The 13,571-nt window shown below is 36.6% G+C and overlaps 2 protein-coding genes across 4 annotated transcripts in view; one reads left to right on the top strand and one right to left on the bottom strand.

The window, feature by feature from the left end:
- The window catches only part of LOC131851518 (rho GTPase-activating protein 190), a 34,248-nt gene extending 32,620 nt beyond the window's left edge, over positions 1 to 1,628 (top strand). Inside the window, exon 38 of the mRNA XM_059202029.1 lies at positions 387 to 1,628. The gene's annotated coding sequence lies outside the window, so the exon portion shown is untranslated. The remainder of the gene's footprint in view (positions 1 to 386) is intronic.
- Positions 1,629 to 8,524: 6,896 nt separating this feature from the next.
- Positions 8,525 to 13,571, bottom strand: part of LOC131852073 (uncharacterized) — a 69,747-nt gene continuing 64,700 nt past the window's right edge. For 2 of the 3 annotated variants that reach the window (XM_059202696.1, XM_059202702.1), the window contains one exon: positions 10,129 to 11,428. In XM_059202696.1, the coding sequence (XP_059058679.1) occupies positions 10,166 to 11,428 (1,263 nt within the window). In that variant the 3' untranslated portion in view covers positions 10,129 to 10,165. Of the gene's footprint in view, positions 9,131 to 10,128; positions 11,429 to 13,571 lie in introns of those variants that run through there. The other variant, XM_059202711.1, reaches the window with a different exon arrangement.

Here is a 13,571-nt window from a genome sequence, read left to right as displayed (position 1 = left end):
TGACGTCAGGTCAGTAAACCCGTAGTGACAAATTCACAAGAATTATCACGATGGTTTTCTGCGGGAATCGTATGCAGGCAACCTGTGTACAAGTTACTAATAATTCCCTTTTCCCTCAATATTCTCATTATTTTCTAATGAGTAAAAAAGTAAAGATTGTGAGTTTGGACACAATACATATACAAAATAATTTTTCAGGACAAGACCAGTAGTATCAGAAAATATCCAAACACACATACTTTAGCTCTTTATAATATCAATCTGAAATGACATTTACATAGTTTTTAAATAGTTTTAGTAGTTAGTTATAGAAATTTGTAATCGGTATTGAAACCTAAACAGAAAGAAATTGAGTGATAACTAGTTATATTCCATTAATATTCCAGGAACCCACAATGCAGGTTGCATTCGTGATGGACGACGTGTGACGTCAGCGCCCTGTGACGTCACCGCAACGTACAAATCCGCTGATATCATAACGGATACCAGTGTGTTTGTCTAACGGTCGCGTAAACGAGTTCGTCGGTTATGGGCGTTTTGTTTTTGCATTGCTCACTTTCGGCGTTTATGTGATTATGAACACGCATTAGTGCGTTTAGTTATTTGGAATGTTCAAACGGTGCGTGCGTTAATAGGACTTCCAAATTAAATTCGTGTTTTAAGTGAAAAAAGATTATATTTTTTAAAAGAAGGCAAAATTGGCGAGTTCCATTTTACCACGATTGGTAGATAATTTTCTGCGTGTCCATAATCAGATATTGTGTTAGTTACAACAAAACAATTTGATAAAATGTAGTCGTTTATTTATTTACATGTATTTGATATTACACGTACGCTTGCACCATCACAATTCCGCTTCAAAAGACGGACAACTATACATTTTTTATGCCAACTATCCAGATAAGGGAGATCAGTATTTTAAAATTAGTAATAATATATTATCTGCATCGTAAATAGTTTTAAGAGAAATTCGTGCACAAAAGTATTTAACGGATTAAATAAAGTGTTTTTTAAATTAAGTATTATTGGTAGTAATATTAACGTTGATATTCAAAATGGATGGCAACACCACGTAACGCACATTCCGTTCAGTCGATATGTAACTAATTAATTGTTAATTATTATTAATAATTATACATATGTGGTAGACATTATTTTGACGTTTTTAACGTTGGAAGCCGCTAGTGTGTTTGGCATTATTTTTTGTGCGAGCGAGACATAATTTTCGTGGTTATTTTACTATTGGTGGCTTAAATGTTGTGTGATAGGGTATACGATATAGTCATACTGTAACGTCAAAAAGCGTCGATATGAAATGTTTTGTAATATTTGAGACTTGTATTTACAATTACATCACAAAGTTGGGTTTCCGAAACGGTCTAGCAGACCCACATGTGGGTTGAAGTTTATGGGATATCAAGGAATGGGAGGATTAATGAAGGAATGGTAAAATGCGCGAAATGGGAGTCAAATTGAATTTAGTGTAAGTTGGTTTTGTATATATATAACTAATGAGGAAATAATATTGTTAGATAGGAATTCTTTCGAATAAGAATATGGTTTGAACAATTTTATTAGAAGAGATACAAAGTCGAAGTCAAAATCATTTATTTATATAGCACTTTTTTTTTACATTCAAGCACGTGAAATATTTTTATCCGTGCCTTCCAGGATAGCTACTTAAGCTAAAGAACTGGCATCATATTTAGTATGTTCTTTTACTCGAAAAAAAATATATTTAATTTTTTCATAAATGATGTTGTTAATAATTGTTTCTGCTCAGAATAGGTATAGAAACAATTACTCCTTAATTAGGGTTATGAAGATAAATAATTGACTAGTGTGGTAATATGGAAATGTTTGGGAGTCTTTGGATGTAATTGGATATTACATTTATGTTAATAACGTCAGTCCAAACATTACATCATATTGTTTAATGTTTTTTTTTTAAATAAAATCCAACTATTTCCCATACGTTTTTTGGCGTATAAAATGTATTTCTATCTTGTATGCCGTATTAATTTATTTATGAATGTTATATATAACGTATACTCATTTAAGTGGATGGTAATCTCATGTATTATAATAATACATATTTATATATAATATATAAAATACATATGTTTTGTTCATTATTTTTATTTACTTTTTTATTAATACATGATATAGAATAAATAATGGTCTTATGAATATTGTAACTATTTTATCCGTTCAATTGGCAGCTTCTATTGTTTTTTGAGACTGCTTTAATTCAGGCTATTTATGACGTAATAACTAATGTTTATGGTACATTCATCAATACGATCTCATATCAAATAGGGGCAATCCATGAATTACGATACATGTTTTGGTAGGGGAAGGGGGATCGGATGGATCTTTGACGATGCTTCGCCTCCCTATGATGACGTCATTTACGATTTTCTTAAAACACAAAATTTTACAAATATTATTTTTTATTATGATGACGTCATTTACAATATTTTTAAAACACGAAATTACAAATATTTTTTTAATTTTGTACAGTTTATGAGATTTATGAGTATATGAGATTATGCAATGCCAGAAGTGGGGGGTTTGGTGTAAGAAGCTTACTGGAATTAATATTGGTGTACTGTAATTTATGGATAGTCATTTATAAATGGAATAATACTTTATTTGTGGATTTATAAATGTATCATTTTGGATTCGAAACTATTATATGGTTGTATATGATAAAGGTATCTGAAATCAATGAGAAATACTCTTCGCAAATGGCGAACTACGTAACGTGTATGTAATTATCTCAAATCATGATCAATTTCTTCATTCTACTTTGATATTTAGATGTTGATGTTCCTCCAAATGATGAGCCTAGGTTTATAAAGTATATGTACGTTTGGGACTTTTTCTACACAAAACGAAGTAATAATGATCATGGGAAGCAAAAAACTTGAAGTAAAATTATTTCGGTGTTAGAATAGTTATACTGATTTTTTTTTCTATAAATGAAACCGAATCAATCATTAATTTTTATATATGAAGATATCGTAATAGTATATTTTGATTTTGTATTAATATATTACTGTATCATTTATTATTATTAAAAGACATCTAATAAAGTAATTATAGTGATGTCTAACACTATATTATAGTTCTTTTACTTTGCGAATTCAAAAAGCAACTCTAAATAAAGAGGCATAAGGTCTAATATATCTGTTGTTAGACGTTAAAGTTGTTCTTATATAAATATAGGGTGCTATCAAATTATATGCATTCCCTTGTACAGGATAAAGCATAGGGAATTTCATGCCTAATGTTATTATTGTTTTCATACAAAAGATATCCTTAATACAAATAATTTTGCTTTAAAAGCATCTCAGTACCTTTTGGTCTCCTGCCGCTGTACCTAAATATCATCAGTACCTAAATAAAAATCTATTAATATGCACTGTACATATTGTGCTATAATAATTAATTACATGGAGTTCCTGTATTTTCGTAATGTATGTAACGCATACCATGTAGCGGATAAAAGAGCTTATTCTGTCTTAAAAGGCCGGTAACGTACTTGCAATTCCCTTGGTGTTGCGAAAAGTCATGAGTGGCGGTAATCACTTACCATCAGGTGAACCGTAAGCTCGTTTGTCCCCTATGGAATGGATAAAAAAAGGAAATGCAAATAATTTGCTAACACTTTATATACAATACGGTTATACCAGTAATTTGAATCTCAAGGATTTAACTGCAATTATTTATATGTAATTCATGTAATAATTTGCTACTAACATTACTACTAATATATTTGATTTAATTTATTGTACGCTTTTGTTTAATGCATTTCATATTTATACCTAATTGTTACAGCAATAAAGCACATTTTACTAGCTCAGTTATTTTAAGTGGGGATATAAAAATTATTCGTTGCCGATGTGAGAGGCGGATGTGAGGATCCATATGTATATAGGATGGCCTATTTCGTATATTAAGTGTTTATGTATAGACTGATGTAGTGTGTATTTTATGTATTGTGCAGCTGTGAGCTATGTTTTTGTAAACATAGGTTTACTAATGAAATTAAATTAAAATTAGTCTCTGTTTCTACCAATGTATGTTTAATCCCATTTAAAATTATCTTTCACACTTTCCACAGTTCACTTTCCACATGAAACTCTGTTTGCCCAATGGTTGACTATAAGAAAATGCCTCGAGGTGTAAACTCCACTATGTGCACCTTTATTTGTATGTTTGTGCATTGAAGTTTAATAAATAAATAATACTTGATAATGAAGTACTTGACATGATTTGATAATGATTTTTTTATGAATAATGATCGAATTGTGCATCCGACTGTGTTAAAAGTATACGCTGGCGGGGCACCAGTATGAGGACCATGAGTTTCGTTAATTCGACCATCGTGACGAATTCAACTGGAATGTATTTATTATAGTATTATTATAGTTTTAATTTCTAAAGTGGACTGCGTATAGGTCAACTAGGTATATTGCTACAATATCCTATTTTTGTAACAATTCATTACGTGCAACTTTTTTTCATTAGTAAACAGATGTCGCTATTGTTTTTGCCAATATAATTCCAATGCCAATAGTAATAAGATACTGAATTTTTTAATCGAATTTTAAATTGTGTACATTTTGTATTTTTTAATAATTAATTTATATTACGGTCATGAAGTGAGGAAATGTTTTAAAAAGTGTATTTGAAATCAAAACATTCGTTATTTGGCATTTAATTTAGTTGGTTATTTTCTGTATTTTATGAATATAGCGGATTATAACTTTATTTGTATAGAACGCATCTGCTAGTTCCAGAAATATCTTACAGCGTATCAATATGAACTTACGGTATGTATATTTAAGGTAAAAATTTGAATGAAATCATTTTTACACGGTTTTAACTGTATTTGTTTTTATATAATGTATCGCAAAGAGAATAAGTAAATGATATGAGAAGGCTTTTATATGTTGATGCAGTTTTAAAGGATTTGTGTTAGCGTTAATATAGATATGATCAATGTAACTATTTATAAGTATATTTAATATATTAGATGTCTCCAATTAAGCTTAGTTAAGGGTGTATTTACATAAGTTTTTATCGATATAATAACGTCATTATATCAGTTGTCTCTTTCGCACGCACGCGCCGCGCTCGTGAAATGTACCCGTGACGCGTGCGTGAGCGAGACAGTAATATCATGTCCATTAGGGGAATGATGTGAGGGGTTTTTTATATTTTACTATGAATCGAAAAAAGACATAGAGCCTACCTGTGTTTAGATTTATTTTTCTAGAAATTTTCGCTTTTCTTAGATCTCACGAGGAGAGAAAAGTTTCATTAAAAAAAACTTCCCCTAATGATTTAAAAAATGCAATTTCTATATAAATATTCGATGTAAATATTGTACATTCATTCATTTATTTTCGCGTAATTTATTTATTGATTTTTATTTTATATAAAAGAGATTTTAAAGCCATATCTTTGTTACTTTTTTGCAATATAATTTGTGCAGTGTTTTATTTTTATTTTTTTTATATTTTTATTATTTGCACACATTCTCGTGTTGTTTTTTTTTTTCTATGTGCCATTATTTTGGAAACGTATGGTGATTTCGGTGATTCCTAATACTTCGAATGTGTCGAAACTTTTCTTTGTGTCCGAAATTTTTTATCGTAGATTCTCGAATGTTCTAAAGTAGAAATCAATGTACGCTTGCCCGACTGAGCCCTCACTGGCTGGCCGAGATGGTGCCCTCAAGTCTCTAGAAGTATTGGGCGATCGTCGAGTGGTTCTTGCTTGCATAAGATAACTAGATGGATAGTGAGAGTTTTAGACACCTTTCACGGAGATTTTTGCCTTTAATGTTACGGATTAGGATGTGGAAGGTTTTAAGAATATTCATAGGCATCACCGGAGAATGCGCGGTGTGGTTTATTAATTATTACTGTGGTAATGAACTGCAGTAATTCAAAGAAATGATTTTGTTGGGGCAATCACGTGCAATGTAGATAGTAAGTTTTTTAATGGATGATAATGGAATGATGCTCTCGTCTGCGCTAAAGGTTTATGCTGGCGGCTTCCTGTGGAGGATGATATTTATAGATGAGCATGAGGCCAGGTCAGTTAGCGCATCATGGCAAATTCATCAGGAATTTAGCATGTTGGGTTTTAGAGTATCGTGTACCTTATTACGGAAGTATTTTTTATATATTATACATATTTGGATATGTCAAAGGCATTTGCTTAGATAGGGGAGGATTAGAAAAAAATTAAAAAAAAAAAGTAGATTCTGTTTTTACATTTTCCTATATTTTATTTATAGCAAAAGACTATACGTATTATAAATCTTTAAAGCGACTATATTATTTTAAATCGAGTGATATTGTTATTTTATTTTTTGTATTAAATTGTCACACTAATTAACTCGTTAAAAATTTTTTAAGCCCAAGTTTAAGCTGTTATTTGATACAAACCCTTGACATAAATATTTGATAAAAGAAATTTAATTAATATAATCAATGGTATATAGTAGGCATTGATTAGTGGCGGATCTAAGGTTCGAATTCATAACACCAATAAAGATATAGGTGATATCTACTTGCACGTGATTGCTCGCGTCCGCTAAATTAGTGCGGTCACATATTCGGTTCAGCCGGTCGATTCTCCGACGCGACCTCTTTTAATTGGCATAACGCCCCGCCCTCTTTGTGAAACGGGCCAATCGGAATGGTCGTACCATAGAACATCGGTTAAACCGAATAATGTGTGACCGCACTTATACGGTTAGCCTTATATTTTCTCATATTAATGTAGAGCGTGATTAATGTTGTGATAATATAAGATGCTCGAGTAGGTGTCGCAGCCAATGGCGTCTCGGTCGGTACATCAATTTTGCTATGTGCGTCTCAATTACTGTACAACACAGTTCAAAGGAATGTGTCATATTTTATAATAAATAACCATCTATGTAACGATTCGGATGTTTTATTTTTAATACCCATAAAGTCCAGTTGTAACAAACAAGACAAAAAAAGCCGTTAAACAGCTTCCATTGCAAGATGTGTGGTCCTCAGGAATGGCAACGTCACATGATAACGTGTTATACTTACTCGACGGCCTCGGTGGTCTAGCGGTGTAGCACACCGCCTTATTTCTCATGGTCGCAGGTTCGATTCCTCGCACAATATAAACATTTGTATTCATGAGTATAATTGGTTGTTACAGTCTGGGTGTTTCTATGTGTAATATGTATGTATTCACGAAAAAAACATATCTATTTATTTGTATTAGTTGTCTAGTACCCATAACACGAGCTTTAGGGGCTTAACCTGGGTTTAGATGGCGCTGTGTGAATTGTCCTGAGATTATTATTATTATACTTCGATCAGCTTTTTCCCATTCTCGACTTGTTCGAGTTTATTAAATATAGATATAAGATAATAAATAATAAAACATCAGTATTAAAAATACCTAGTTATAAAATTTAATTCTTCATTTGACATAATATGCAATACATTCAAGACACGTTACTCATAAAATCACAGATTTCTCTTTATATTTACAGTAACCTATGGACAAATAAACAGAAATATAATTATGAAGACTAGAATTTAAGATTCGCACACTTAATAATAAACTGCGGGGAAGGGATTATTAGTAATGGGAACTAGAAATGTACAATGTCAGGTCGACCTCCACGCACTACTTCCTACTGGAAACCCAACGTTTTTAATTTCTGATAAATTCGCAACCATCTATTTCTGGTGCCCGCCAGCGTATTAGCGGAGGCGGATGCACCATATCATTATCTATTGAATAGTAAACTCAAAATTACAAATTTTGGAATATAGTCTTTAATCGTTTTGCTAATCTTGCTCGCTTGCCGAAATTCCAATATTCATAATCTTTACTTAAAGCAGTTTATTATTAAGTGTGCGATATTGTCTTAACTTAGAGTTGATATAACTAATAATGTTGCTCTAAAACTGTTATGAATTGGAACAGTAATTTTATAGTATAAACATAAAATAATATATTAATATTTTATAGTGTAATAAACAACATAAACGCGGATGTTGTAATAATAACTATCTAATTACAGTTGGCAGGTATATTTATATCTACATTCACTGTATATACCATGTTAACGCTACACACAATGTAGTTTTTAGTGGGTAAAAATCCCACATTCCCAACCTGTCTCCTCCAGTGGGTGGATAGTCTGAAAGATTTTCCATAGGTAAAAAAAGTATATTTTTATCTAATTATATTATTTTCAAGGCAAAATGCTAACGCGACCCCACGTTTGGCTACGGCGCCTCGGGTATGTTCGGTAAAAATACGACATATTCCGATTTGCCACCATGGATGGAGGATCTTTGTGAAGATTTTCCACACGTTGAGAAGTATATTGCGTCGAAGTCAAGGAGTTGCGTTGAAATTCTACTTTTTTGTCGTTGGTCATGATAAATTACTAACGCTTGTGACTTCTTATGACTCCAACGCCTTAAGTATATGCCTTCGGAGTTGAACTCGTCATTATTAGAGTCACGCTATAATTCTAACGCTTCTAACTTCCCATGACTCCGACGTGGTGCCTCGGGACCTCGATAATAAAAAATATTTACAGAAATACCTTTGATATAATTTGATAGTGATGATTATGATCTCCAGTCCGATATTATCGCCTCCAGCGAATGATATGTCCACGATATAGATTTAGAATTAACGTATGAAATTAGGAGCTACTTTATTACCCCAATTACCAAATTAAAAAGTATTCTAATTGCTTTGGGACCTAACTGTCATTGTAGACTATTAAATTTGGGCGCATTATAAAATTTTGTCATGTTGGTCAACAAGTTCTTTGTTTGAATTTTAAAAATATGTATAAAAAGGCGCCATTTTGTTCGTTGCGGTGAATTGGAATAAATTATTGTGATTTTGAGCATTCCGTTGAATGATCTGAATTAGATCAGACACAGCCGGCGCCCCAACAACCACACCAGGGTATGGAGCCATCATTGACGGGAGCTGACAACTTCCTGGACTTGTGAGTGCAGGCAGATCCTAATGAGTTCATTGACGAACACACGCTGTTTGTTCGCTCGTGCTCTGAGTGCGATGTCGTCATTTCCTGTGAATGAGAGACTAGTATGTAATAAGGGAATAGAATAACGTATTGCTCACATATATGGGTCGAGTAAGGTTATACTATGTTGGTTTTACTGCACCATATTGAATATATGACATTTACTATAAGGCAAAAAATATTTGTAATGTAAATAATAAAATGTTCATGAATATATAAATTAACACTCATTTCTTAAATGAGATGTTGAGGATATACTATATAAGAAATATCAAAAATCGGCTCGTTCGATTCGTCGAGTAAAACGACGGTAAGATAACTAGTCCGCGTAAAATCCGCAATTGGTGCAGCAGTTAGGAACGTTCGCTTCGAAGTTCGCCATAACACGAGTTTATTTAAATATATTATCCATTACAACATTTACGTGTCGCCTGCAGAACGTCGCATTCTTTTTTATATACAATTTTTATTATTGTGCAAAAAAGTGTTATTATTATCTTTATTTACTATTATCTTTAGTTTTTTTTTTATTTTTTTAAATATTAAACTGACTAGTAGATACTTATTGCAATGATTATTGCTATATGAGGATCAGTGAGGATGTCAACCTAATGTAGGTATTTAAAACAAATAAAAAAAAATACAATACGAAAACGCACGGGGCGTTTGATGACAACGTTTTTCGGCAATCTGCCAATGCATTTACCTACCTACGCAATACTAGGTTCCAGATGAAAGTGCATGTTGAAGATATTTTTGACACATTAAGGTACCTATTTCCTAAAATACTCACAGTTCAGACAGTTGTACAGTGTCTGAACTGTGAGTATTTTAGGATCGCAATTGACAGCATCTTGGCCTTCAGGTGAAATTCATACTTTTACCACAAAAAAAGTGAGTTCGAAATTTATTGATACTAAAAAACTGTTCGTCTATTTATGTCTCACAGAGTCTCTGGTCTGTGATAACATAGAATAAGATATTAAATGAATACAAAAGATGATAGACACGTTTCTTGCCACGTTGAGTTAAAATATATTCAGCAAAATATGGATATCAAAGTGTTGCGTTCACCACGACTCAACAGCTACAATGCCTAGGACTATCCCAATTAGGATAATAGTTCTGAATATTATTATCTACGACGGTTTCTATATAGTTATAATTATAAATGTAAAATCGTTTTACCTGATAACTATCCCGCTTGTAACGCGGGCCGGAGCTGGAGGATGACATCGTGTTCCTTGGCCGATGGCGCGTGCAGTGCTTATGCTTGCCTACCTCTTGGACCTCTTCTATTAACCTTTCATTGTCACTCTCAACTTGCACTGGCAGTCCATTTTTTGCCGCACCATTCTTTGCCTCCTTTTTCTTCTCCCGTCTTTTTCTATCCCTTTTCTTAAAAGTTAGCGAGAATCGTTTCCTTTTCTTCGCTTTCGGGGAATCTGGTCTTTTAGGTACCGTAGATTTTTCTCTTTCAGATCGACTGGTGTCGTCATCAGGCGGTGGCGCTTGAGATTCTGAATCCGTTTTCAGAGTCATTTCTGTACGTGTTGAGGAGTCCGGCTCGCCCGTTTTGTACGCTACTTCTTTCTCCAAATTAGCAAGCTCCATTCGTCTCAGTCTTTTAGGTAATTTATTTACTGTTGCGTAAATGGGTTCCTCATTTTCTCCGACAGGTGCCGATCGAGACCTAAAGAAGAAATCAAACTTCTTCGGTTTGATTGGCATCCGTCTCTCTACGAAGACAACAGTGCTGGCTACTTCGGTCGTGGTTGTCTGTGCGTCATCTCCAGACTTTGGGCTTGGACTACTTTGGACTGGCGTCGATTTCGGATAATCGTAAGTAAGCTCTATATTCTTCTCAGTTACATATGACTTTGGTGCTTCAGATACTTCGACATTTTGCACGGGTGCTGGTGAGTTAGATTCGTGATTCTGACAGCAGCAATGTTTCTGCATTATTCGACGAGTGTTACACATGAAAACAGAGTTTTGTTGTATAAAGGTCGTTTGTAATGTTGGGCTTGATTGGACATCTCCAAGCAGGTCTTCTACGTTACCCCCTGTGTGGAATCTAGGTGGTTGATACGGGGCAACTACGAACCCTGGAGGGGGTGGGGGTGCAAGGTATGGAGGCGATACCACTGATTCGAAGAACGATGGTGTTGCGGGTGTATCATGTACGATTACATCTACACTGCGCTCGATTTCATTGTGTTCCGCGTTAGGATCTTGTGCTTTGTTCTGATTTTGTGCTATTGTTATTGGAGCCTTGTAATCGTTGAGTCCGGTGACTTCGGCCTGACATTCCTCGCATGTGCATGGTGATTCGGCGCCGCTCTGAAAAATATGATTGACGTATGTTAACATTTAATGCTTAAAAATAAAACGCTTCAGACACAAAATATTCTCAGGGAGGTTAACGGTCGTCAGCTCTACTTTTTGGCTGACCTCCTTGTAAGTGATATAGCGTGAAAATAGATCTTTAAATTACATTGATAGGTCACAGTTTTGTACATATGGAGTTTCCCGACAGACTCTTTATTTTTTGTAGATTAGGTATAGATAGTGTTGCGGACCACGAGTCGGCATCGAAAATATGTAAATAAATTTGTGTATAAATTTGTATTTTTCCAGTGTTTTGACTATTGTTTAGGTTAGACTATTGTTTGTACCATATACCCTTTGTAGCGGCATAGATACTGTGAATTCTATGTCCGCCCATTGTGTAAATTCTTAGGGATCACAGCTTTAGTGTAGCCTGAACATGTGGCATTTAGTCGCACGTGGTTTTTTGTAGTTTTTTGTATTGTTACTATTGTATTTAATTTTAAATGTGTGCGTATTCGCTGTTCCGGCCCGTCGGTCACCGACATGTGCAGGAATTGTCGGGAGGGTGGGACGGCCGACGCGCACGGCTCGGCGGGGTGGGGAAGGACGCGCTCGGGCGCCCGTAAAAGGCGGGTTGGTTCTCGATCGCGCTCTCTTACGCATACGCCACCGACGAAGAACCACCGCCGGCGCAACGACCAAGAAAACCCCACTCCGGCCGGCCGACCCATAGAATAAGAAACAAATTGAAATACAGTCCACATATTTTGAAAATCGAAGATCTTTTAATTGTGTACCCCACAATTTTGTGGTCCATCGCAGCCGCATATCAAGACCGAAGATCACCCAACGGTGCGACGAAACGCCGTGGAAGATCACCCAACGGTGCGACGAATCGCCGCGGAAGATCACCCAACGGTGCGACGTACCTCGCCGCGGAAGATCACCCAACGGTGCGACGTACCTCGCCGAGGAAGATCACCCAACGGTGCGACGCTAGCAGCTTACCGAATTTAGCTGCCGTCGTAAGGTGAAAACTTGAGGGTGCAGCGAGGATAGGATAAATAACGTCTACGCCATATAGGATAGATAACGTCTAAGCGGTGTGTCCGCGGCTCACATCTCTTACCACCTAACGGTGTCAAACGGTCGGAGTGTGGGTTAACGCCATTGAGCGGTGCAGTGAGTGGTGTGTCACTGCCGGTTGTTGCTTGTTACCGTGGCGCAACCGAATAGCACTATTACGCCTGTACGTGTGTATCGTATAGCGGGGGCCGGACTGTAGGCACTGCCAAAGGGGTCGGAAAGTCCGAACCGGCCCTGAGCGCCCCGTCTGTACATACGCACCACTGCGGGGTAATTCCTACCCTCCTATCCCCATAGTCCATCCCCTCGGGTGTTATCCTGAGGGATTGTTAGGGACGGTTAGGTAGGTAGGGACCGGTAGGTTAGGGGCTTGCAAGTGCCAGAACACGATGCCGACTACGAGAAGCCAAGCCCCGGGAGCAGAGAAAAAGACCACGCGGGAAAATGAACAGACAGAAGCGTCCCCTTCAGAAACCACGCAGATGTCCGCGTCCGCCGCGCCGTCGAGCGCGCCACAGGCACAAGCCGCCCGCGCCGCGTTTACCTCGGACTCCGCACCGGCGCCACCGTCGCAGCCGCCGACGACAGATGTACGTCCGGCCCGGGCCGCGTCGGTGCGATCGCGCCGCTCCACCGCTAGCGGTATAGCTAAATTAAAGAGGCTGGAGTACGAGGCAGCGCTACAGATGGCGAAATTACAGGCTGATTTAATTAGAAAGAAGTTGGCAGCCGATGTCGCCGCGGTACATGAAGAGACCGATAGAGATAGCGTGTGCTCCGAGGAAGGTGCCGGCCTGCAACGTATAACGGATTGGTTTCAACGTACCGAAGTACGGGGGGAGCAGAGAATTAATTCCCCACCGCCTACGCAGAAAGAGCCAACAGAAAGGCAAGCTTCACCGCCGAGGACGCCGAAGCAAAGACGGAGGTCCCCCGCTCCTGAAGCCGGGATGCAAGAAGGATTCACCCGGCTGGCCAAAGCTATTGAACGAGCTGTGGACGAACGAGCGGATAGGGTAGCGCCGAGGCAAGCCCAAGATCTCCCGATCTTCAGCGGCGAAGCAAG

Source organism: Achroia grisella, unplaced genomic scaffold, assembly GCF_030625045.1.
Source record: "Achroia grisella isolate CSIRO2021 unplaced genomic scaffold, CSIRO_AGI_Agris_v1 utg1174, whole genome shotgun sequence".
In the NCBI taxonomy this organism is placed as follows: Eukaryota; Metazoa; Arthropoda; class Insecta; order Lepidoptera; family Pyralidae; genus Achroia; species Achroia grisella.
This window is presented reverse-complemented; position numbering and strand designations above follow the sequence as displayed.